General features: G+C 42.1%; 2 protein-coding genes across 2 annotated transcripts in view; one reads left to right on the plus strand and one right to left on the minus strand.

Moving 5' to 3' along the window:
• LOC123764888 (UDP-glucosyltransferase 2) overlaps nucleotides 1-16,591 on the minus strand; it is a 58,368-nt gene extending 41,777 nt beyond the window's left edge. The window contains exons 1-2 of the mRNA XM_045753084.2: nucleotides 15,570-16,591; nucleotides 6,032-6,274 (exon numbers count right to left, since the gene is read on the minus strand). Coding sequence (XP_045609040.2) covers nucleotides 6,032-6,274; nucleotides 15,570-15,743 — 417 coding nt within the window. The 5' untranslated portion in view covers nucleotides 15,744-16,591. The remainder of the gene's footprint in view (nucleotides 1-6,031; nucleotides 6,275-15,569) is intronic.
• Nucleotides 16,592-18,232: 1,641 nt separating this feature from the next.
• The window catches only part of LOC138351208 (uncharacterized), a 64,103-nt gene continuing 54,979 nt past the window's right edge, over nucleotides 18,233-27,356 (plus strand). Inside the window, exon 1 of the mRNA XM_069302851.1 lies at nucleotides 18,233-18,289. Within this exon, the coding sequence (XP_069158952.1) occupies nucleotides 18,233-18,289 (57 nt within the window). The remainder of the gene's footprint in view (nucleotides 18,290-27,356) is intronic.

A 27,356-nucleotide genomic window follows, 5' to 3' on the forward strand; every position in this document is an offset into this window, starting at 1 on the left:
ACACTAGAGGTCTTTTTGATCAAGGATCACAGAAAACCTTCATTACACAACAGTTAGTAGAGCAGTTAAATTTAAAACCTGCCAAAAGTGTGAGGTTAAATATTTCTGGTTTCTTGACGAATAGTGGACCTCGTGAATACCAAGTAGTTAAGGTATTAGTGAGACTCGGATCTTCCACTAGTCCAATACAAGCGGTAGTAGTAGATAAACTTCCTACAGGTCACAGGGTTAGCTCGCACTGCGAGACATCTTAAACGAAACCACATGAGGCTAGCAGATTATAAAATAAATTCTGACTGCCTCACTGATGTTGGAATACTTATAGGCGCGGATCATTATTACAAATTTATAACTGGATGCACCAGACAACACGGAATGAATTTGTTGTTGTCTGCTGGAGGCAAATTGCTTACGGGACCGGTGCTTTTCCGACAAAATCCAGCGTCAACAAACCAACAATCTAATAACATAATAGTGGCGTGACTAGGCTTGGAAGTCACCCCTACGTTTCAGAGAAATATCTGAAGATATTGAGTCTGATCCACCTGTACATCGTTTGTGGGATTTAGACACTTTAGGTATTATCCCTGAACAACCAAGCCCTGATGATATGTGGACTTACCAGCAATATCTGGATACAGTTGTCTATGAAAATAAACAATACTGGGTAAGACTCCCATGGAAGTTGAATCATCCACAACTTCCAGTTAATTATTTTATGGCAGCCTCACAATTGCAGTCTCAATTAGCACGACTACAAAAGCAGCCAGACAAACTGAACATGTATCATCAACTCATCCAACAACAACTTAACAGTAAATTTATTGAAGTTGTTGATAATGATGACCGAAAATTAGGTCATTATTTACCTCATCACGCTGTGGTGAAAGACTCATTGACAACACCTATTCGTATTGTCTTTAACTGTAGTGCTAAAGTAAAGCCAAGCAGTGTGTCTTTAAATGAATGTCTCCAAACGGGACCTAGCCTAACACAAAGGCTACATGATGTGCTGTTACGATTTTGTACTGGTATTTTCGCCTATACTGCTGATATCAGCAAAGCTTTCCTCCGAGTAGGTTTGCAGGAGAAAGATCGTAACTACACAAAGTTTCTCTGGATTAAGGACCCACTGGATCCTAACAGTGAAGTCATCACATATCGGTTTGCCTCAGTATTATTCGGAGCTATGTCCTCACCGTTTCTTTTGCAAGCAACATTAGACACACATTTGAGGAAATCAAATAGTCCTTATAAGGCAGACATTAGCGACAACTTGTATGTCGACAATTTCCAGGGAACAACTAATGATCAAACTAATTTGGTAGAAATCTACCATGAGGCTAACCGTGAGCTATTAGGAGCCAATATGCCACTACACAAAGACACTCAATAATATCCACTTTGGTGAGATTGTCGTGTGGTCAGACAATGAGGCAGTCTTACAGTGGGTAAGAAACAACAACAACAAGACTCCCTACGTCAGTAATCGTGTTAGGGAAGTTCATGAGTTATCTGCTGGATATAAATTCAGACATGTTCCTACTAAGGACAATCCTGCAGATTATTTATCTCGAGGGTTAACGATAAAACAACTTATCAAGTCCTCGCTGTGGTTCAATGGACCTTCATGGCTTGTTGGTGGTCAGTGGCCCAAACAAAAGCCACAAGTCATAGTGACCAATATCACCACTCCCATGAAAGAACCAGAACCTCAACGAATCTTAGCCATTGATCCTCACAATTATTCTAACTTAAGTAAGTTATTAAGAGTGACTGCACATGTGTTTGACTTTCTTGCTAAGATAGGAATTCGACATAAGTTTCCCTATCCTATCCTCTACTGGATCAAACGTGCACAACAAGAGACATATGGAAGCGAATATGAAAATCTTCCAGATAAATTAACTAAGTCTCTAGGTATCTGGTATGATGCCAACACTCATAATATACTAAGATGTGGAGGACGTTTGCTTCACGCAAAAATTGATTTGGACACAAAGAATCCAATTCTTCAACCTCGTCACCACATTATCACTAAACTTCTTGTTTTACATCACCATCAATATGGTACTTTACATGGTGGAGTGTTAGATACTCTCACCGACCTTAGACAAAAGTACTGGCTTCCTCAAGGTCGTCAGACAGTTAAGTCAATAATTAAATTCTGTGTAATCTGTAAAAGATACGATGCTAGAGTATGTCCTTACCCAGGACCTCCACCACTCCCTGAAGAAAGAGTGGTTCATCTTCATCCCTTTGAAACCACTGGTGTTCATTACACAGGAGCCTTACTTCTCACTGGCAACCCAGACAAGATACCAGTGAAAGCATACATTTGTCTCTTTACGTGTGCTACAACCAGAGGCGTACATTTAGAAGTGACTTCAGATATGAGTGCTGAAGCCTTCCTCCAGGCCTTCCGGAGATTTGTTGCTCGCAGATCTTGTCCCAAATTAATGATATCGGACAATGGTTCCAATTTTGTGGCAGGAAAAACTTGTCTACGAGAAGTCTGGAATCACCCAGAAGTACAGTCAGTCCTGCAGAGACGACAATGTCACTGGAAATTTATAGCACCAAGAGCCCCTTGGCAAGGTGGGTTCTATGAGCGAATGATAGGCACAGTCAAGAAGTGTTTAAGAAAAACTTTACACAGACAAAAGGTCAGTTACTCCGAGCTCCAAACCATTGTTGTGGAAATCGAAGCGCGAGTCAATAACCGCCCATTAACATACCTGTCTGATGATTTCACCCAGAGAGAACCTCTGAGTCCCTCACACTTGATACATGGAGGTCTACTGAGCCCTCTCATCCCTTTAGCCGAAGAGGACCCCGTAGACCCGTCACATGTGACCAGAGGTGACTTGGTGGAAAGCTACCAGCATCTTTCAGGGGTTATTAACAGGTGGAATGAGGTGTGGACTCGAGAGTACCTCACAGCTCTACGAGAGTACCACTACGGAGCTTCGAGTCCTTATAATAAAGTGCAACTAAAACCAGGGGACCTAGTACTAGTCGACAGTCATGGACCAAGGTCAGAGTGGCCCATAGGCAAAATTGTTGCCATTCATCCAGATCATCAAGGTGTCCTGAGAGTAGTGAAAGTTTTATGCCGAGGTAACACTACTCTAAAAACTTTAGAGAAGCTGGTTCCTCTCGAATTGGCTGAACGAGAGTATCAACCAGAACTAGCTTCCCCAGTAGTTTCCGAGGACAGTAATTCTGATCCTCCGAGCAACCGCCCCACTAGAGCTGCTGCTCAACAATGTAAGCGGAAACTACAAGCCTATTACAGCTCTGACCAAGAGTAATTCCTTTTACATCCAATTTAGATAACTATGATGATACTGTGGTGTGATGTCAAGTAACAAACCATTACAAGTCACTATGCCGCAGGACATTCTCATCACCGTAGATTCTGTTGTTTGAATTGTGTGATTTAAATCTTTAATTGTTGTATAGGCTATAAATAACATTATTTATCTAGAGTATCTGAGAGTTTGCAGACTTAGAGATTTGTAACATACACATTACATATCATAGCAACACCAGTCTCAGAGTTATTGTAAGCTTTCTTAATTATTAGCTTTAGGTAATTCATAATAACATGTTCCATTTAACATGAAATCAGCAAGACTTAAGTTTCTTGTATGTCCTTGACAAATACAGGACATTCGTTATGTGTGTACTAACATACTAACATACTAATATTAATACCAACTTCGGGATGGGTGTGTCAGTACTTCACATTACACTGCGACCCTAAAACTCTCCCCCCGGAGTTATGTTGGAAATTTCCAACACTAAATACAACACTGTTGTATTATTATTAATTATTACTAAATCTACTAATCATTGTAGTAATTAAAATTAACCAAACGTAGAGTTCACATGTACTAATAATTACATCTGTACAATAAGGCTAGAATTCTTACGTCACCAGACGCCAGTATTGCGTCAGATTCCATTATAATAAACACAACTATATCCAGTGTGTCTGAGAATTGAGTTTGATTCTCTATAAAACAACAGTGTTCTGTGTGATAATTAATTGCAGATAAACTGATCCTCAACTAATGCCAAATAGAGCGTTTATATTTATAACTGTTATCTGGTAATAAATTTAACGTCACGAGTGAATGCCCTGGAGAGACTTTAATTCATCTCCATTGCTCGTTTACCATCCTAAAACGGGCAAATAATAATATTTAACTCCTCTGAATAATAAACCCGTCCTTATCCGAGCATTTCAATCACAACTGCGAGAAATGATAATATTCGTAGTAAATAATTTGTGTATCAAATGCGGGACGCGGAGCGGGGTAGGGGAGACGCCAGTACACGAGGCGATGCGCTCAGAGAGAGACGCCATTACCCAAGCCACCAGGGTAGACGCCACCAAGAGCTCCAGATAAAAGTCGCCACTGTGAGGTGTGAAGAATCTTTGCAGACAACAACTTAGCTGGTGTCAGTGTCACTTTACACATCGTGTTGAATTGTCAAGAGATTTAATTTGACATTCAGCCAGGAACCTGTTAAATTTGTTCCGTGTAGCACAACGTGACCGGCCAGAGAAGCGCGTCAACATCTAGGCTAGGCTCGACACCATGTGTTCGTTACAACGACGCCTGAACCTAGGACGCGAACTTCGGCAAGCCTTAACTTACACAGTGCCCTATTAGCTAAGTACCTTTATTCCCATTTGATGCATCATTTAGGAGGGGGTTATAGCTGGGTAGCTTGTCGTCACGCAGAGCGACTATAAAAAACCACAGGTTATTATCTGCCTCCATTATTTAATTTAATTTTCTTGAACATAGATGTCTAGCAGCTTAATCTGTTGCTACTGAATATAATTTGATTTACAGCATGTGTGAAGAATTCCCCGAGCTGTCATTTCCCGTGTTAATCATCTTCCAGTGTTCCATGATGAGTCCAGGAGATTCCGAGGATGAGTCGTAACCGACTTCCTGGAAATCGTCTTCAAGCTAAGACCCTTTCCGTATTCCTTAAATTCCATTATCTGTAGTATTATTCACGCAGAGCACGGTTTCTTTGGATTGACATGTGTTTATTATAATTATTAATTTCTCATGTTATAATCTATGTTCTTATTGGTGATAAATATAATGATTCTATAATTGGTCATAGGATTAGATTATTGCATAATGAACTGGTGCACGAACCACACTAGTTCCTGGACATATATGAAGTTCCAGTAATAACCCCCCAATGTAGGTGTTTGAGGCTTTGATTCAGTTAAATTATACAGCCCATTAATTATATAAGTGATCATATTCTCTAGTATTTTATCCATAGTTACTGGTTCATCTATGAATTTTCCAATGATCATATTTTATTAGTTTCCCTCTTCACTATAAAAGCGGTTGGTCCTTCGTAATAGAATTTCATTACATTAATATTTAAATAAATAGAGTCAAGCCCCAAATGTCCCACACTCCAGCCTTGATAACCAGAGCGCAACTCCTTAGTCTCACGAGACTTCAGGATTCCTACAAATATACAACAATGGAGACAATGAGATAAGTAATACATAAGATAAATACCACAGAAATTATTTGAAGATTAGTAATTTAATACTTGATGGAATACTCGTGGAGCCTCAAGGAACCACTTAGGGATCTGGAACTCATTCTCAAGACATGAACGACAAATCCTGATGATCCTATCATGACCAAACCACACACACCACTTGATAATGGTCCAGGACGGACCGAAACGGCGTCGCTTCCCATCTTTGATGTGTTGTTTGGTCATCTGACCAACTTCTTTGGTCATCTTTTGTTTACCTTCAGCCCCCCCCCCCCCCGTTATTGGGACTCATCGTCTGTATGTTGATCCTAATCTATAAAACAAAAGTTTTTGTAAAAAGATAAACTCATATGCAATTTTCTTCCCAAATAGGTATGCTGGAGATAAAAGACATTTGAACACTGATCTGTTATTGATGGTTATGGTGCATAGTACTGTTAAACTACCCGTGTTCTAGTTTAACTGGAATTCTCACCTCGTTGACGAAGATGCTGACTATCATTAAGTCGAACTGTTTCCTGCTGTTGTAGAGGTCTTTCACGGCTGGGACGTGGTAGAGGTCCCGGGCCACCGTTGGCACCAGCTCAAATAATTTCGATGGATTCTTTAGCGACTGAAATACATTGATGTTTTCTTCCCTAAAGTATGTGAGCCCGTGTGTTATCTCGCTTATGTTGGGATGGTTCGATGACTTCGGGTGGTTTGTCAACATAACTACCTGCAGGGAGAGGTAGTTAGTCAACTTTGTATCTCTCACTGCAGGAAGAGGGGCTAAAACAGGAAGGTATTCTTTTATAAAAAAATGGGACAATCTTATACCACCTAGAGCTCACATTTAATGTACTCTCATTATATCTAATTAGCCTGTAGTCAATTATATTTTTTACCAGCAAAAGATTTGCTATTGGCTTTGCGTTATTCGGTCCACCAGTCAAAATCTCGCAGGAGTCTGATGAACAGCACGTCAGACACCTGCGTTGACCTAACTCTATACTGATGTCGATCAACACATGTGGGTTAGGATTTTCCAAATTTGTCCCATGCTTATGGTGAATATGTCTACCAGAATAGTGGATAGAGTCTCCTACATCTGGGGGTCGGTGGTTCGAGTCTCCTAGTGCCCAGGTGAATAATATATATCTATAATTTTTAACGTAGAAAGGGTATATATATTATATATTATAAATATTATATATAAAAAAGGAGTTATATATAGGGTACAAAGATGATTATCATAGATTGTCGAGTTCCTCTATATATATATATATATATATATATATATTTATTTATTTATTTATTTATTTATTTATGCATATACAAGAATGTACATAAGGAATGTGAGGAAACAAATATGGTAATTACAGTCTTGTAAAGCCACTAGCACGCGCAGCGTTTCGGGCAGGTCCTTAATCTAAGAAAATTTTAAGGAGGTAAATACTTGCAAAATTTATAGACAAAAAATGATAACAGATTACATGGAATGAAAAAAAGATGAGAGAAAATTATAGGTACAGTATATTAGAGCACATAGGTAGCTATGATTGATTGCAATGACAGTTTAAGATGGTAGTTGACAACAAATTGGTAGGCACAATACAGCAGAAACAATATAAGATTGATTGCAATGACAGCTTGAATGGTAGTTGACAAAAAAATTGGTAGTCACAATACAGCATATGGCTAGCACATAAAAGAAGACAGCAATGAACACAATGATAAGGTTGTTTGATATTACATAAAAATTAGGAGATTGGGTAACACTAGGTACAGAGCAAATTTAAAGCTCAGTGTAGGAAACTAAATAGATGAAGTTATATATCAATATATATATAATATATATATCAATATATATAAAAATACTTTCACTTTCCTTCTTATGATGTCTTCGACGAAACCATTGGAGAAGCCGTTGTTGACTAGGACCTGCCTTACCCTACAGAGTTCTTCGTCGACTAGTCAACAACGGCTTCTCCAATGGTTTCGTCGAAGACATCATAAGAGGGAAAGTGAAACGCCATGCAACCTCTGAAGAGACAACTAACACAACACCTATACCCCCTATTAGACTATTTTACAGGAACTTCTTTTCCACAGCTCATAAAACGGAGGAAAGGGTCCTGAAAGATATTGTTAATAGAAACGTTATCCCTACAGACAAAAATCAGAGGATACAACTGACGATTTACTATAAAACCAGAAAAACGGCCAGCCTACTCATGAGAAACTCTCCAGACACAAAGCAGAACGCTTTAAAAGAGACCAACGTCGTCTATGCCTTCAAATGCCCACTTGGGGACTGTAAGCTCCAAAAAACCCAGTATATAGGCAAGACAACGTCTTTTTCTAGGCGTTTAACGATGCATAAGCAACAGGGCTCCATTAAGGAACATATAATCTCTTCCCACAACCAAACCATAGCCAGAGAAATCCTAGTAAACAACACAGAAATCATCGATAGATACAGCGATAGCAGACGGCTTGACGTTTGCGAGGCACTGCACATTAAGAAGTCAACACCAGCAATCAACAGCCAATTAATGCACAACTATATTCTACCCACCTCAAGACTCCGCTCCAATATAGAAGCATCAAGAAATATGAACCAATAGCCTTTCTACAATCACTTCCATTTCAATACCCATTGTTTCGTGTTCTGTCTTGTGTTGATGAAATTAATACCCTATTAAATACCACCTCACCCCATCCACCTCACTCAAATGTAGATATAAACAAATCGGAGATATGTAAGTTCTATTCAGTTGTGTATGTGTAAAGTCTTTGAAAATGTAATAAGTTTTACAAAACGCGCTCAAGTGTCGCATCAGACTAGAAATAAAAATGAATTTTGGAGAATTGATTTTTGAATTACCTCCAACAGTGAAAAGAAATGTACGAAAGATTGAGAAAATTCGTGTTAGAATTATTAATCTTAATTTTCGGTCATATTTAATAATATATAAATAATAATATATATTATATATAGGCTATAGGTACGCTATATAGACTTTAACCAGCAAACACTAAACAGAGTCCTACTATGCTACAATAACTTATTACATATTACATATACCAAATGCAGGTATATAAAATGAAAGCCGTTTAAATTACATCATAGGACTCTGTTTAGTATTTGCAGGTTAAAGTTGTGTGTGTATGTAAACTAAAGTCTTTGAAAATGTAATAAGTTATTACGAAACGCGTTCAAGTGTTGCGTCAGACTAGAAATAAAAATGAATTTTGGAGAATTGATTTTTCAATTACCATCGACAGTGAAAAGAAACATAAGAAATATTGAGAAAATTCGTGTTAGAATTATTAATCTTACTTTTTCTGTCAAATTTAATATATATATATATATATATATATATATATATATATATATATATATATATATATATATATATATATATATATATATATATATATATATATTATTAAATATGACCGAAAAAGTAAGATTAATAATTCTAACACGAATTTTCTCAATCTTTCGTACATTACGCTTCACTGTTGGAGGTAAATCAAAAATCACTTCTCCAAAATTCATTTTTATTTCTAGTCTGACGCGACACGGGCGCGTTTCGTAAAACTTATTACATTTTCAAAGACTTCACAAATACACAACTGATTAGAACTTGCGTTTCCCTGATTTTATATCTACATTTGAGTGAGGTGGGAAGGGTGATGTGGCATTACATTTGAGTGAGGTGGGAAGGGTGATGTGGCATTAACACAAGACAGAACACTAGGGGATATTAATAGGGTATTAAAAGTATCAACACAAGACAGAACAGAAACAATGGGTATTGAATAGAAGTGTTTGTAGAAAGCCTATTGGTCCATATTTCTTGATGCTTCTATATTGGAGCGGAGTCTTGAGGTGGGTAGAATATAGTTGTGCAATAATTGGCTGTTGATTGCTGGTGTTGACTTCTTGATGTGTAGTGCCTCGCAAACGTCAAGCCGCCTGCTATCGCTGTATCTATCGATGATTTCTGTGTTGTTTACTAGGATTTCTCTGGCGATGGTTTGGTTATGGGAAGAGATTATATGTTCCTTAATGGAGCCCTGTTGTTTATGCATCGTTAAACGCCTAGAAAGAGATGTTGTTGTCTTGCCTATATACTGGGTTTTTTGGAGCTTACAGTCCCCAAGTGGGCATTTGAAGGCATAGACGACGTTAGTCTCTTTTAAAGCGTTCTGTTTTGTGTCTGGAGAGTTTCTCATGAGTAGGCTGGCCGTTTTTCTGGTTTTATAGTAAATCGTCAGTTGTATCCTCTGATTTTTGTCTGTAGGGATAACGTTTCTATTAACAATATCTTTCAGGACCCTTTCCTCTGTTTTATGAGCTGTGGAAAAGAAGTTCCTGTAAAATAGTCTAATAGGGGGTATAGGTGTTGTGTTAGTTGTCTCTTCGGAGGTTGCATGGCTTTTCACTTTCCTTCTTATGATGTCTTCGATGAAACCATTGGAGAAGCCGTTATTGACTAGGACCTGCCGTACCCTACAGAGTTCTTCGTCGACTTGCTTCCATTCTGAGCTGTGGCTGAGAGCACGGTCGACGTATGCGTTAACAACACTCCTCTTGTACCTGTCAGGGCAGTCGCTGTTGGCATTTAGGCACATTCCTATGTTTGTTTCCTTTGTGTAGACTGCAGTGTGGAAACCTCCGCCCTTTTCCATGACTGTTACATCTAGAAAAGGCAGCTTCCCATCCTTTTCCGTCTCGTAAGTGAAACGCAGCACGGAACTCTGCTCAAATGCCTCCTTCAGCTCCTGCAGATGTCTGACATCAGGTACCTGTGTAAAAATGTCGTCAACATACCTGCAGTATATGGCCGGTTTCAAGTTCATGTCGACTAAGACTTTTTGCTCGATGGTACCCATGTAGAAGTTTGCAAACAGGACACCTAGGGGAGAACCCATGGCGACCCCATCTACTTGCTTATACATGTGCCCATCCGGGCTCAAGAAGGGTGCCTCTTTAGTACAAGCTTGGAGTAGTTTCCTCAGAATACTTTCTGGCATGTCAAGAGGAGTACAGGCTGGATCACGATACACTCTGTCGGCTATCATTCCGATTGTCTCGTCCACAGGTACGTTGGTAAACAGCGATTCTACGTCCAACGAGGCTCTTATCCCTGTGGCCCGTGCGCCCCGCAGTAAGTCCACAAATTCCTTTGGAGACTTCAGGCTGAAGGCGCAAGGAACATAAGGAGTCAGCAGGCCGTTGAGTCGCTTCGCCAGTCTGTACGTGGGTGTGGGTATCTGGCTAATGATTGGCCGAAGTGGGTTTCCAGGCTTGTGCGTCTTGACATTTCCATACGCATATCCAGGTTTATATTCCCCAATGATCTTTGGCAGGTGGAGTCCGGATTTCTTGGCGTTCACAGTTTCGATCAGTTTGTTGACCTTTGCTTTTAATTCGGCTGTAGTGTCCTTCGTTACCCTTTGGAACTTAGTTTACACCTATACCCCCTATTAGACTATTTTACAGGAACTTCTTTTCCACAGCTCATAAAACAGAGGAAAGGGTCCTGAAAGATATTGTTAATAGAAACGTTATCCCTACAGACAAAAATCAGAGGATACAACTGACGATTTACTATAAAACCAGAAAAACGGCCAGCCTACTCATGAGAAACTCTCCAGACACAAAACAGAACGCTTTAAAAGAGACTAACGTCGTCTATGCCTTCAAATGCCCACTTGGGGACTGTAAGCTCCAAAAAACCCAGTATATAGGCAAGACAACAACATCTCTTTCTAGGCGTTTAACGATGCATAAACAACAGGGCTCCATTAAGGAACATATAATCTCTTCCCATAACCAAACCATCGCCAGAGAAATCCTAGTAAACAACACAGAAATCATCGATAGATACAGCGATAGCAGGCGGCTTGACGTTTGCGAGGCACTACACATCAAGAAGTCAACACCAGCAATCAACAGCCAATTATTGCACAACTATATTCTACCCACCTCAAGACTCCGCTCCAATATAGAAGCATCAAGAAATATGGACCAATAGGCTTTCTACAAACACTTCTATTCAATACCCATTGTTTCTGTTCTGTCTTGTGTTGATACTTTTAATACCCTATTAATATCCCCTAGTGTTCTGTCTTGTGTTAATGCCACATCACCCTTCCCACCTCACTCAAATGTAATGCCACATCACCCTTCCCACCTCACTCAAATGTAGATATAAAATCAGGGAAACGCAAGTTCTAATCAGTTGTGTATTTGTGAAGTCTTTGAAAATGTAATAAGTTTTACGAAACGCGCCCGTGTCGCGTCAGACTAGAAATAAAAATGAATTTTGGAGAAGTGATTTTTGATTTACCTCCAACAGTGAAGCGTAATGTACGAAAGATTGAGAAAATTCGTGTTAGAATTATTAATCTTACTTTTTCGGTCATATTTAATAATATATGTCTACAGGAAAGACTGCTACCAAAATATACTAATGTTAAAGTGCACGACCCAGCAGCAAGGAATCAAGCCTTCACGATAAAATATCGCCAGGATCTGATTCGTGATCAGATATACAAGGCAGAGAATGAAATCAAAGACAACAAAACGCAACTACTTCATGCTACAAACGAGTGGAGAAATAGCAACATCGACCATAGTATCCGTACCCGCATTGAACAACACCTCGACATCCTCACAGACCAACATCACCTCAGCACTGAAACAAGGATTATCAAGAAACTAACAACATTATATGGAGGACCTATGGCAATTCCACGACCAAGAGATGGCTTCCTGAACCTTGCAGGAATTAACCTCACTGAGGACCAAGTCACTCTCCTAAATCTGGGCATAAACTGTCATGTTATGTCCAGACCGAGTGAAATGGCCCGGAAAGTAGAGTTGGAAATTCTGTTGGACGACATATTCGACCTCGAGACACAAAAGAAGGTCACTACCAAAGATACCTTACAAGCAGAACTTATTGCAGAAGGAGGAAAGAATCGAGGCAACTACAGAAGCACCATACTGTCCCCCGAGCTTAAAGCGGCAGCTAAAAGCCTTCGTGAGAACAAGGAGATAGTTGTCAGGAGAGGTGACAAGTCGCCAATATATGTCATTCTTAAAAAAGACGAATATCTGGCGAAAATGAACATCATACTCTCTGACCAAACTAAGTTCCAAAGGGTAACGAAGGACACTACAGCCGAATTAAAAGCAAAGGTCAACAAACTGATCGAAACTGTGAACGCCAAGAAATCCGGACTCCACCTGCCAAAGATCATTGGGGAATATAAACCTGGATATGCGTATGGAAATGTCAAGACGCACAAGCCTGGAAACCCACTTCGGCCAATCATTAGCCAGATACCCACACCCACGTACAGACTGGCGAAGCGACTCAACGGCCTGCTGACTCCTTATGTTCCTTGCGCCTTCAGCCTGAAGTCTCCAAAGGAATTTGTGGACTTACTGCGGGGCGCACGGGCCACAGGGATAAGAGCCTCGTTGGACGTAGAATCGCTGTTTACCAACGTACCTGTGGACGAGACAATCGGAATGATAGCCGACAGAGTGTATCGTGATCCAGCCTGTACTCCTCTTGACATGCCAGAAAGTATTCTGAGGAAACTACTCCAAGCTTGTACTAAAGAGGCACCCTTCTTGAGCCCGGATGGGCACATGTATAAGCAAGTAGATGGGGTCGCCATGGGTTCTCCCCTAGGTGTCCTGTTTGCAAACTTCTACATGGGTACCATCGAGCAAAAAGTCTTAGTCGACATGAACTTGAAACCGGCCATATACTGCAGGTATGTTGACGACATTTTTACACAGGTACCTGATGTCAGACATCTGCAGGAGCTGAAGGAGGCATTTGAGCAGAGTTCCGTGCTGCGTTTCACTTACGAGACGGAAAAGGATGGGAAGCTGCCTTTTCTAGATGTAACAGTCATGGAAAATGGCGGAGGTTTCCACACTGCAGTCTACACAAAGGAAACAAACATAGGAATGTGCCTAAATGCCAACAGCGACTGCCCTGACAGGTACAAGAGGAGTGTTGTTAACGCATACGTCGACCGTGCTCTCAGCCACAGCTCAGAATGGAAGCAAGTCGACGAAGAACTCTGTAGGGTACGGCAGGTCCTAGTCAATAACGGCTTCTCCAATGGTTTCATCGAAGACATCATAAGAAGGAAAGTGAAAAGCCATGCAACCTCCGAAGAGACAACTAACACAACACCTATACCCCCTATTAGACTATTTTACAGGAACTTCTTTTCCACAGCTCATAAAACAGAGGAAAGGGTCCTGAAAGATATTGTTAATAGAAACGTTATCCCTACAGACAAAAATCAGAGGATACAACTGACGATTTACTATAAAACCAGAAAAACGGCCAGCCTACTCATGAGAAACTCTCCAGACACAAAACAGAACGCTTTAAAAGAGACTAACGTCGTCTATGCCTTCAAATGCCCACTTGGGGACTGTAAGCTCCAAAAAACCCAGTATATAGGCAAGACAACAACATCTCTTTCTAGGCGTTTAACGATGCATAAACAACAGGGCTCCATTAAGGAACATATAATCTCTTCCCATAACCAAACCATCGCCAGAGAAATCCTAGTAAACAACACAGAAATCATCGATAGATACAGCGATAGCAGGCGGCTTGACGTTTGCGAGGCACTACACATCAAGAAGTCAACACCAGCAATCAACAGCCAATTATTGCACAACTATATTCTACCCACCTCAAGACTCCGCTCCAATATAGAAGCATCAAGAAATATGGACCAATAGGCTTTCTACAAACACTTCTATTCAATACCCATTGTTTCTGTTCTGTCTTGTGTTGATACTTTTAATACCCTATTAATATCCCCTAGTGTTCTGTCTTGTGTTAATGCCACATCACCCTTCCCACCTCACTCAAATGTAATGCCACATCACCCTTCCCACCTCACTCAAATGTAGATATAAAATCAGGGAAACGCAAGTTCTAATCAGTTGTGTATTTGTGAAGTCTTTGAAAATGTAATAAGTTTTACGAAACGCGCCCGTGTCGTGTCAGACTAGAAATAAAAATGAATTTTGGAGAAGTGATTTTTGATTTACCTCCAACAGTGAAGCGTAATGTACGAAAGATTGAGAAAATTCGTGTTAGAATTATTAATCTTACTTTTTCGGTCATATTTAATAATATATGTCTACAGGAAAGACTGCTACCAAAATATACTAATATATATATATATATATATATATATATATATATATATATATATATATATATATACACATTATATATATATTGCATATATATATTAATATATAGTATTTAATATATATATATATATATATATATATATATATATATATATATATATATATATATATATATATATATATATTAAATTTGAATTTAAATTTGTCGAATTTCCGACATATTTAGTACAGCGTGCATGTTACTATTATGTGCAACAGATGGCGCTGTTTTTAAAAAACGCATGTTTTTACCTGTCACAGGTGTGGCATCTATATAGTAGGCATATAAAACGGACGCACCTATTCGAATGCAACGTTGTGTCAAAATTTCAAAGCAATTGGTGAAGAACTTTTGGAGATTATAGTGTGTGTTGCACTTACATCCAACAGATGGCGCTGTTTTTCAAAAACGGCATGTTTTTTCCTGTCACAGTTGAGGCATGTATATAGTAGATATATAAAGACACGCCTATTCGATTGCAACGTTGTGTCAAAATTTCAAAGCAATCGGTAAAGAGGTTTCGAAGATTTCCCTCACATGAAAAACACATGAAAAACAGTTTTTCAGAAAAAGCATGTTTTTTTTACCGTCACAGACGTGACATCTATATAGTATGCATATAAAAACCTGGCCGGATGCGAATGGAACATTGTGTAAAAAATTCAAAGCAATCAGTTAAGTACTTTCGGAGATTAGCGATTTTGAACAAACGAACATTTCCATTTTTATTTATATAGATATTCAGTTGGAGGGAGAGTGTGGACTTGCCTTATGTCCACGGTCAGCCAGAGCTTCTGCTAGTGTCAGGAAAGTATTGGAGTAGCTCTTGGTGGAGACAGGGAAGAGCATGAGGATCTTGTACGGTCTCTCAGGGGGTGCCAGCTCCCCAGCGATGCCCCCAGTCAAAGCCATCATCAACAAACTCATCACTGCCAACTCCATCTGTAGACATCGTCATTGTAAAGAAACACATTCAAGATAACTCACACTGAGTTATCTTTCATCTGATAATAACGATACGCCATTACAACTGCGACTACCTGCATCAATGCTACATGATACAACATAGCACATTGTTAAATATTTTTAAAAAGTGTTAAAAACAAATAATTATCAATGCTGCATTTCACAGTAATGCTGTGATTCAAGACAGAGGTGACAGCTGTCGTGGAAACATTAGAGGAAATATTATATAAAACTTCAAAACGCACTGGGGAGAGTCATGAGATTAAATAACGAAAAAATTACTCCAAGCCAAAAAGATGAGAGCATGTGACGCAAAGTAGACAACAAACGATCTCACTTAAGTAGTTGAAATAAAATATTATACTTAATAAAAGGATAGAACAGATAACAGGTGTTCTCATTGTCAAAACAGACAAACAGACAAGAGAGCTCGACCAGTGCCAACTCTGACAGTAATTATTCCGTGCAACGAGCTTGGCTTAAGATGTTTCTTACTATGGTTGAGCGTATACATAGTATCCAAGCTGCCTAGCAAAGGTTTAAATTGCTTGGCCCTCCTTACCACAATCATACACCTACACCAACCCACAACACCACCGCCACTACCACTACTACTACCACCCAAAACCCACATCACCTCTCCCACTAACACCTAGCACGCACACCACAACACCCACAACCCACACCACCACCATCACTCCTACCATCCACCACCCACATCACCACTCCCACTACCACCCACCACACCCACAACCACCCAAAATACACACCACCACCCTCACTACCACCCACTCCACCACCGTCACCCCTCACCGACACGACCACCGTCACTAGCATCCACACCACCACCGTCACTACCACCAACACAACAACCGTCACTACCACCAACACCACAACCGTCACTACCACCAACACCACCACCGTCACTACCACCAACACCACCACCGTCACTACCACCAACACCAACACCGTCACCACCACCAACACCACCACTGTCACAACCACCAACACCACCACCATCACCACCACCTATACAACTGTGGGACATTTGGGGCTTGACTATTTATTTAATTATTAAAGTAATGAAATCAATTACGAAGGACCACCCGCTTTTATAGTAAAGAGGGAAACTAATAAAATGTGATCATTAGAAATTCCTGGAAGAACCAGTGACTATGGATAAATATTAGGAAATATAATCACTTGATTAATTAATGGGCTGTATAAATTATTTACTGGAATCAAAGCCTCAAACACCTACATTGGGGGGTTATTGCTAGAACTTCATATATGTCTAGGAACTAGTGTGGTTCGTACACCAGTTCATTGTGTAATAACCTAATCTTATGACCAATTAGAGAATCAATAGAAAATTTGTCACCAATAAAAATATAGATCATAAATATCAGAAATTAATAATTATAATAAACACGTATTATCTCCAGTGCACACAGCATTCTATAAATGATAACTAAAATACTGATAATTTGAATAATCAAAGAAATACGAAAAGTCTTAGCTTGAAGACGTTTTCAAAGACATCAGTTACGAATCATCCTCTGGATCTCCGAAATTCCTCGTAGAACACTGGGAGATGAATAACATGGGTAAAGTAGCAGCTCGTGGAATTCCTCACACGCGAGCTGTAAATTAAGGGATATTACGTAGCAACGTACTAGGCTACTAAATATCTGTATTCAAGAAATTGGTAATAAAGTTAATTTAGAATACTAGCATGTGGTTTATTTATGTCGCTCGACATGACAACAAGCTACCCTGCTATATACAATCTCTTATGATGCATCAAAAGGGAGTTATATAAGTACTTAGCTAATAGGGCACTGTATAAGTTGAAGCTTGCCGAAACTCGCGTTCCAGGCTCTAGCGTCACAATGGCGAACACGTGGTGGCTAGCTTGGCTTGGATGTCGACGCGCTTATTTGGCCTGTCACGATGGATCACGTAGAACAAATTAACTAGTTCCGGGCTGAATGTCAGGTTAAATCTTGCTGACAATTCACCACAACGTATCCTAGACTCTGACACCAAACGAGTTGCTCAATTCCGCAACAAGTCTTCACGCCGCACACAGGCGACTTCTCGAGCTAGCGTCTACCACAACAATGGCCTCTCCCTCTCCACCCTGCGTCCCGCATTCGCTACAGAAATTATTTATCACGAATAATATTACTTCGCGCAGTTGTGGCTAAAATGCTTTGATAAAGACTGGGTTGTAATTCTAGGGAGCTAAATATTATTACTTCTCGTCTTACGATGGTAAACGAGAAATGGAGATGATTTTAGTTCTCTCCATGGCATTTACGCGTGATGTTAAATTCATTACTTGATAACAATTGTAACTAAAAACTCTCGATTTGGCATTATTTGGGAGTTATGTTATCAGTAAATAATTATCACACGGAATACTGCTGATTTTAGAGAATCACACTCAATTCTCTTACACAATGGATATAAATGTGTTGAACTTGGTAGAATCTGACACAATACTGGCTCTTGGTTACGTAAGAATTGCAGCATTATTGCACAGATACAATTATTAGTTCATGTGAACACTACTGTTAGTTAATTTTAGTTACTACAGTAATTAGTAAATTTTAGTAATAATTAATAATAATACAACAGTATTGTATTAGTGTTGGAAATTTCCAACATAACTCCGGGGGAGATTTATCGGGTCGCAGTGTAATGTTGAGTACTGACATACCCATTCCGAAGTTAGTATTAATATTAGTATGTTAGTATGTTAGTACACACACATAACGGATGTCCCGTATTTGTCAAGGACATACAATAAACTTAAGTCTTGCAGATTTCATGTTAAATGGAACATGCTATTATGAATTACCTAAAGCTAATAACTAAGAAAGCTTATAATAAACTCTGTGACTGGTGTCGCTATGACATGTAATGTTTATGTTACTAAGTCTCAAAGTCTAGTAAACTCTCAGATACTCTAGACGAAATGATGTTATTTATAGCCTATACAATAATTAAGAATTTAAATCACACAATTTAAATAACTGAGAATCTACTGTGATGTGAATGTTCTGGGTCCTTGTGACTTGTAACTGTTTTGTTAATTGACATCACAACACAGTATCATCATGATTACTGAAATTGGATGGGAAGGTATTTGCTCTTGGTCAGAGCTATAATAGGCTTGTAGTTTCCTTTTGCATTATTGAACAACTGCTTTAGTGGAAACATGTATTAAATATTGAAATATTAAATGATTAAGTTATCGGTAATCAGGAACTCTCTAAAGCTTACAATAAACTCAACAACTAGGGTCGCAGTGACATGTAATGGTGTATTACGTAGTTGCTGAATTGTAGGCAAACTCAGAAAAAGTTCCTAAGAACTGATAACACTATTGTATAAGTTGTATTTTACATTATTATACAGTAAAGTATTATTGGGTCATTTAAGATCAAGGAGACTATGACACTATAGTAAGGTCACTGTCTAGGGTCGCTGTGACTTGTAACTAGTGAGTTACTAGACAATAACATCACAGAGCATCATGATCACCCCAAAATCAAATGAGGAAATTGAATTTAATGTGTACTGTCGTGCAGTAGTCATTCTGACTGATTGTGCAACTAATTTGCTAACTAGCTAAGATAGTGTAATATTAGAGAACTGAAAAGGTTTGTTCATTAAAATCAAGGAAAATTCTGAGTCGACAGTGAGATTGGTAGCCTAGTCATTCTGACTTATGAGCTAATTGAAGTGCAGCTCATAGGCTTGACACTGTAAATTTGTTGATTGTTACGAACCCGGATCCAGCGTCCGAGCAAGGAGCAGTGACAACCACGCCATCTGTGGGTCAGCTCCCGAAACCCCTGCCAAACGGACGACGACACCTAGTGAGGAGAGCGTGTACTGGCCTCGAGGACCAGTGTCCAGTCTGGTTCAGCGCTCAACACCGCCGCTCCTGACCTCTGGTGAGGTGGTGCTCCGACGACAGCGCCATCTATGGACTGGATACGTCAGGTGTTAGTATCTGAGCCTGTGAGTGTGGTGTATTAGTGTCCCAGTTATTGATGACGTGTCTGCTTACAGAGTCGACCTGGGACCACTGTGTTGACGATTGAGTCAGTCTACCCGAGGCAGCCAGTCTCCATACTGTGAAGTTTGCTGCAGCTGTTGTGACGTCGTCCCCCCGGAAGAACACTGTGGTGTGTTAAGCCTGCCAGTGGAGTGGCAGTGAAAGGATTTACCCGGGACCGACGGTTGGAGACGATAATCCACTGGGGTATTGAGGACAGGAGGGTGATTGGTGATATCACACGAGACTCCTGTCTAGGGCGTACCCCTTTTATCGTTCGTGGAGTGGCCGTACCAGCCTTGGTGGCTCAGTACCTGCCAGCAGACCTGCTGGACGTGTGGTTGACGGCCTCCACGACGGTGCCCCCAGTGGACCTGTGTTGTGGCTGACCTGTGGCCAGGGTAGGCTCGGCGTTCTCAGAGGACACGTCTTGAGGCCACGAAGAAAGCACCGCGGACTCAGCACCTAGCTTCTTGATCAAGAGTCTTCAGCAGAAGACTAGATTGTGCACGATCCCCTTGTAAAGTGTTAATACCCCTCCCCCTTGTGTACTCTTTTTATTCTATATATTTAAACGGTGATGGTGAACATTATATTATATTAAGTTCCTAGCTTTCTTTCCCTACTCCCTTTAAGTTACTTGCGTCACGGATCTCATCCCTTGATAGCCACTACTGGCTTGGGAACGGATACATATATCTTCCTCTAACAACATCAGAGTGAGAACCCCGTTGCGTCCCGAGAGGGCCGTAACATTGATACGAAATCAACCTTTACATGAAATTGAGTTTATTAAATCAGTCTCTATAAGTATAGTCAACTGTAATTAATGGTGAGTACAGATTAGGCTAGTACTCAGTTGACACTAACTAAAGTCCTGTTACGAACCCGGATCCAGCGTCCGTGCCTGGAGCAGTGACAAACACGCCATCTGTGGGTCAGCTCCCGAAACCCCCACCAAACGAACGACGACACCTAGTGAGGACAGCGTGTACTGGCCTCGAGGACCAGTTTCCAGTCTGGTTCAGCGCTCAACACCGCCGCTCCTGACCTCTGGTGAGGTGGTGCTCCGACGACAGCGCCATCTATGGACTAGATACGTCAGGTGTTTGTGCCCTAGCCTGTGAGTGTGGTGTATTAGTGTCCCGGTTATTGATGACGTGTCTGCTTACAGAGTCGACCTGGGACCACTGTGTTGACGATTGAGTCAGTCTACCCGAGGCAGCCAGTCTCCATACAGTGAAGTTTGCTGCAGCTGTTGTGACGTCGTCCCCCCGGAAGAACACTGTGGTGTGTTAAGCCTGCCAGTGGAGTGGCAGTGAAAGGATTTACCCGGGACCGACGGTTGGAGACGATAATCCACTGGGGTATTGAGGACAGGAGGGTGATTGGTGATATCACACGAGACTCCTGTCTAGGGCGTACCCCTTTTATCGTTCGTGGAGTGGCCGTACCAGCCTTGGTGGCTCAGTACCTGCCAGCAGACCTGCTGGACGTGTGGTTGACGGCCTCCACGACGGTGCCCCCAGTGGACCTGTGTTGTGGCTGACCTGTGGCCAGGGTAGGCTCGGCGTTCTCAGAGGACACGTCTTGAGGCCACGAAGAAAGCACCGCGGACTCAGCACCTAGCTTCCAGATCAAGAGTCTTCAGCAGAAGACTAGATTGTGCACGATCCCTTTGTAAAGTGTTAATACCCCTCCCCCGTGTGTACTTTTATTCTATATATTTAAACGGTGATGGTGAACATTATATTATATTAAGTTCTTAGCTTTCTTTCCCTACTCCCTTTAAGTTACTTGCGTCACGGATCTCATCCCTTGATAGCCACTACTGGCTTGGGAACGGATACATATATCTGACTCTAACAACATCAGAGTGAGAACCCCGTTGCGTCCCGAGAGGGCCGTAACATAATTGGCATCCCCAGCGGGATCCGTCCCCTTGTTAAGTATGTTTGACAGGGGTGGTGAAGTGGCGTAATCCCTGTATATAATTCCCCCTGTGTGACGATTGTGACGTTATACGTCCTGTGCGGTGCTCAGAGTGACTAAGTGCGATATTGTGCAGTGTGGTGCTCGCTGTGATTAAGCGATTAAGTGCAATATTGACTAGTGCGGTGCTCAGTGATTCAGTGCAATATTGTAGAGCGAAGTGTTCGCTTGGACTCGGTGCAATATTGGGTAGTGCGGTGCCCGGAGTGATTACGTGCAATATTGGCAAGTGGTGTTTGGTGCAATAAAGTGCAATATTGGCGTAGAACTGTGCTCGGTGCGTTAAGTGTTAAAGTGTAAGCGGTGTGTCAAGTGCTAGTTAAGTGTTCCATCGGTGACAATGGCAGAAAAAGCTACCATCGATGATCTGGACGATGTTCAGGCTTTTCTGAACAGAGTGGACTGTCTTGCCAGATTAAAATATCTGAGCAAACCAGAGCTTGTACTAGTGAGCGCCTACCTGGAGATCAAGATCCGTGCCAGTGATTCCCGTGTGGAGATCTTGTCCAAGGTTCACCGGCACCTGAAGGCAGAAGAGAAACAGGAAGGCGGGGCTCCTAGTACAAAGGAAGGCGAGGAAATAGCTTCCACGGAAAAGGAAGATAAGGGCAGCGACGTTGATAGTGATGCAGGTGAGCTTAATATCAGCTTCCTAACAGTCAAAATGCGTGCCCTAGAGATCAATCGTGAAATAGAATGGAAGAAATTAGAAATGGAACGAGAGAGACAAGATAAAGAAATGGAGATGAAAGAAAAAGAATTGGCGATGAGGCGTTTAGAATTAGAAGAAAGGAAAGGAGAACGAGAAAGAGAAGAGAACCGAGAGAGAGAAGAAAGAGAAGAAAAGGAAAGACAGAGACAACATGAACTAGAAGTATTACGAATAGGCGCCAGACAAACTGGAGTAAGCGGTTTCGATCCGGTAAGGAATATCAAAATGGTCCCCAAATTCAACGAGAGAGAAGTTTCGAAGTTCTTCGCAGCCTTCGAGAAAGTCGCTGCCTCTTTGGAGTGGCCAAGGGAGAATTGGGCCATCATGATACAGTCAGTCTTGACTGGGAAGGCCCAAATCGCCTACTCTACGTTATCCCTTGACTCCGGCGATTACGATATGGTGAAGAAAGTGGTGCTCATGGCGTACCAATTGGTACCTGAGGCATATAGGCAAAAGTTCAGAAACCTGAAGAAGACCTCAGAGCACACTTTCACCGAATTCGCCACCATCAAGGAGCGACTTTTCCAGGAATGGTGTGCCTCTCGGAAGGTGGAGACCAGGGAAGACCTCGAACAGCTGATTCTGCTCGAGGACTTCAAGGATTGTTTGTCTGGAGACCTCAAGACATACTTAGAAGAGCAGCAGGTGGAGACCTTGAGTGCAGCAGCCACCATGGCTGAAGAGTATATCCTGACTCATAGGCCGTCTGCTAAGTACGTCCCGAGGAATTACCAGCGCCGGTTTGACAGACCTCACGACGATGAAGAGACTCCCGTCCCACGAAGTGCTAAGAAGACGCCCCCAAGTAGCCCCCGAAGAACAAGTCCTAGTAGTCCGAAACACCGGAGCCCGAGGAGGAACATGGTGTGCTGGACTTGTGGGCAGAAAGGGCATATAGCTGCTAGGTGCCGAGGCAGAAGAGGTGGCAGCGCACGAAGGGAGGTGATGTTGATGAGCTGTGGAACATCACCAGCAGGAAGCCAGTCGACGACAACGCAGGAAGAACCCAGATTGTTTTCCCCTCACACTTCAGGCGGGTATGTATCGAGTGATCATACTGGTAGATCTGTAGTAGTGCTCAGAGATAGTGGAGCAGCCCAGTCCCTGATCATGAAGAGCTCGTTACCCGAGGGAGTAAGTGTGGACGGGAGACAAGAGGTTGTCCTGGTTGGGTTTCCAAGGACGCAGTACATCGCCCCCTTAGTGCCAGTACATCTCGACTCGCCTTATTTCAGCGGCACATGTGTGTTGGCAGTAGTCGATACCCTCCCTGTGGCTGGGATTGACGTGGTACTAGCCAACGACTTGGTGACCGATTGGAGTACCAATCGTCCCAAGGTTGCGGACGAGTCTACCAGAACAGCAACGTCTGAGGTAACTACAGGCAATGGTAATGTCCAGGTAAAGACAGACACGGATTTGAACATGTCTAATTTGTCCTCTCCCCCGCAGATCGACAGTTATCTAGCAGTGTCTCCTGATTCTCTCGACGAGGAACATGAAGTTAAGAAGGCAGAGGTACCTGAGCAAGAAGAGGGGCCTTGTGTGCGGGCACCCACGGATACCAACGAGTCTGGAGCGAAGGCGGATGTGTGCTTGCGGTATGGCAAGTTACAGCGTGTAGTGAACCAGCCAGAGACTCCCCAGACGTCAGAGGTAGGTGCGGTGTGTTCAAAAGGTCTAGTGCCCTCTTCGGTCCAAGCCAGGCGTGTGGATGTTGCCGGCTATGGACATGACAAGCTCAGGAAACTTATCCCTCGACTTACCAAATGTTTCCTACCGGTATTTTGTTTTGTTCTCCTATGTGTTCTATGTGGTCTCAGTAAGGACCGGTGGACGACCCGACGAATGATGGCCCCCATGAACATCGTGAAAAGGTCCCAGGGATTGGAGATTTGAACTGCAAGTGTTGCAGTTGAAGAAGGGACCTGGGAGGTAATAGATGATACAGGAGGTACGACATATGATAAAATGAGTGACTGTTTCCGGCAGGTTGACACCCCCCGTGTGATTGCTGAGCCTCAACACAGCGTTATGCGGAACGTTGGTCGACCTGACGGTGACAGAGCGAATGCCACCTGCGACGTACGAACAGCCCCGTTGGGACTAGGTGTGGACCTAGTAGAGTATGCTGTAAGTACTGTTTTACCCACTGTCGCTATCACTCTGAATTATCAGACCCCTGTATTCCAGGTTCCTGTCTCCCTGAAGGACCATCGGACCGGCACCAGAAATGCCGTCTGTGGTCAGCCATCATCGGTGCCACGACAGAAGGAAGTGTCGAGTCACCCCAGATCGTGTCGAAACCAATCCGTACTAGAGAGATGTGAGATGATGCCCCTATTTGCCATCGCAGAGGAGGTGTGGAAGATTACGTCAGGCAGGTCATCGCCTGCCATTTTCAAGCTCCCTTTGTGCCAGGGTTTCTCAGTAGAAAAGTTCTGTGGACAAGACAGCTTCATCTCTCCAGTTCATAGTATAAGTAAGTCCATTTGGAGTTGTATCGCCCTGCTAATTTGGTTTGTGTTTTTTATAGAACCCCAAACCAAATTCTTTTTGGTGGGGAGGTGTTACGAACCCGGATCCAGCGTCCGTGCCTGGAGCAGTGACAAACACGCCATCTGTGGGTCAGCTCCCGAAACCCCCGCCAAACGAACGACGACACCTAGTGAGGACAGCGTGTACTGGCCTCGAGGACCAGTTTCCAGTCTGGTTCAGCGCTCAACACCGCCGCTCCTGACCTCTGGTGAGGTGGTGCTCCGACGACAGCGCCATCTATGGACTAGATACGTCAGGTGTTTGTGCCCTAGCCTGTGAGTGTGGTGTATTAGTGTCCCGGTTATTGATGACGTGTCTGCTTACAGAGTCGACCTGGGACCACTGTGTTGACGATTGAGTCAGTCTACCCGAGGCAGCCAGTCTCCATACAGTGAAGTTTGCTGCAGCTGTTGTGACGTCGTCCCCCCGGAAGAACACTGTGGTGTGTTAAGCCTGCCAGTGGAGTGGCAGTGAAAGGATTTACCCGGGACCGACGGTTGGAGACGATAATCCACTGGGGTATTGAGGACAGGAGGGTGATTGGTGATATCACGAGACTCCTGTCTAGGGCGTACCCCTTTTATCGTTCGTGGAGTGGCCGTACCAGCCTTGGTGGCTCAGTACCTGCCAGCAGACCTGCTGGACGTGTGGTTGACGGCCTCCACGACGGTGCCCCCATAGGACCTGTGTTGTGGCTGACCTGTGGCCAGGGTAGGCTCGGCGTTCTCAGAGGACACGTCTTGAGGCCACGAAGAAAGCACCGCGGACTCAGCACCTAGCTTCCAGATCAAGAGTCTTCAGCAGAAGACTAGATTGTGCACGATCCCTTTGTAAAGTGTTAATACCCCTCCCCCGTGTGTACTTTTATTCTATATATTTAAACGGTGATGGTGAACATTATATTATATTAAGTTCTTAGCTTTCTTTCCCTACTCCCTTTAAGTTACTTGCGTCACGGATCTCATCCCTTGATAGCCACTACTGGCTTGGGAACGGATACATATATCTGACTCTAACAACATCAGAGTGAGAACCCCGTTGCGTCCCGAGAGGGCCGTAACAAGTCCCTAAACCTACCTAAATAAATGGTTTAAATTTCTAACCTACCTAAGTAAGGGACTAAGCTAATTGTGAGCAAAATGTACTCTAATTAACATTGGGAGCTGTATTGAGCTCATTAACAGGTCGAGCTATATTGAGCTCATAAACAGTTAACAGAGTGAGCTATATTGAGCTCGTGAACAGAGGGAGCTATATTGAGCTCGTTAACAGAGTTAACAGGGTGAGCTGTATTGAGCTCGTTAACATGGGGAGCTATATTGAGCTCATTAAGCATGTCAACAGGGTGAGCTGTATTGAGCTCGTTAACAAAGGGAGCTATATTGAGCTCATTAAACATGTCAACAGGGTGAGTTATATTGAACTCGTTAACAGTGTTAACAGCGTGAGCTACAGTGAGCTCGAATTAACGAGGTAGAGTATTGCATCGTTCAATTATCATGGCGAGCAGTGCTCGTGGCATGGGGAACATCAAAGCGTTCAATTATCATGGCGGGCAGTATTAAGCTCGTATTCGCATGGGGAACAATAAGCACTCAATTGTTACGTTAATTCTAAGGTGAGCTATATTGAGCTCAAGAAGCATGTTAATTAACAAGGCTGATGTTTAACGATAATGCATTAAACAAAGGGAAACCTAAGATTGCTGGAAATTAAATTACTGCTACGACTAATCCTATTCAAGATAATTTGTAACATTTTCCCAACCTAAGCGTTTCACGGGTTATTAGTTCTCTGTAGACTCACTTACGTATTGGTAAGTTTGCAAGTTTGTTCGTGCTGCGCTCCTACACTAATTAAGCAGAAACGAAAGAAAAACAACTCAAACAAAATTGATGCAAGTATTTATCACTAACTCTTAGTGCAGAAAACATTGTATTAAGAAGGTTTTCTTGGCAAACCTCAAGCGCAAGTATTGTGGACCAGTGGTCCTAGTGAATTTATAATTACAGAAGTTGCTTGATGACTTCACAGTATTACTAAATTCAGGAAATGCCAGTGGCATTGAGTGCTAGATTCTCTAGCCTAACATTATTAATTACCTAGGGAGTACTAGATTCTCTAGCCTAACATTATTAATTACCTAGGGAGTACTAGATTCTCTAGCCTAACATTATAATTTACCTAGGAAGACTGAGTGTGGTCAATTATTACTTGTCGAGAATAATTCTAGGTCTGCAGTGGATTCAATGGCTTGGTCGCTGTGACTTGT

This window comes from Procambarus clarkii, chromosome 48 (assembly GCF_040958095.1).
Source record: "Procambarus clarkii isolate CNS0578487 chromosome 48, FALCON_Pclarkii_2.0, whole genome shotgun sequence".
Taxonomy (NCBI): domain Eukaryota; kingdom Metazoa; phylum Arthropoda; class Malacostraca; order Decapoda; family Cambaridae; genus Procambarus; species Procambarus clarkii.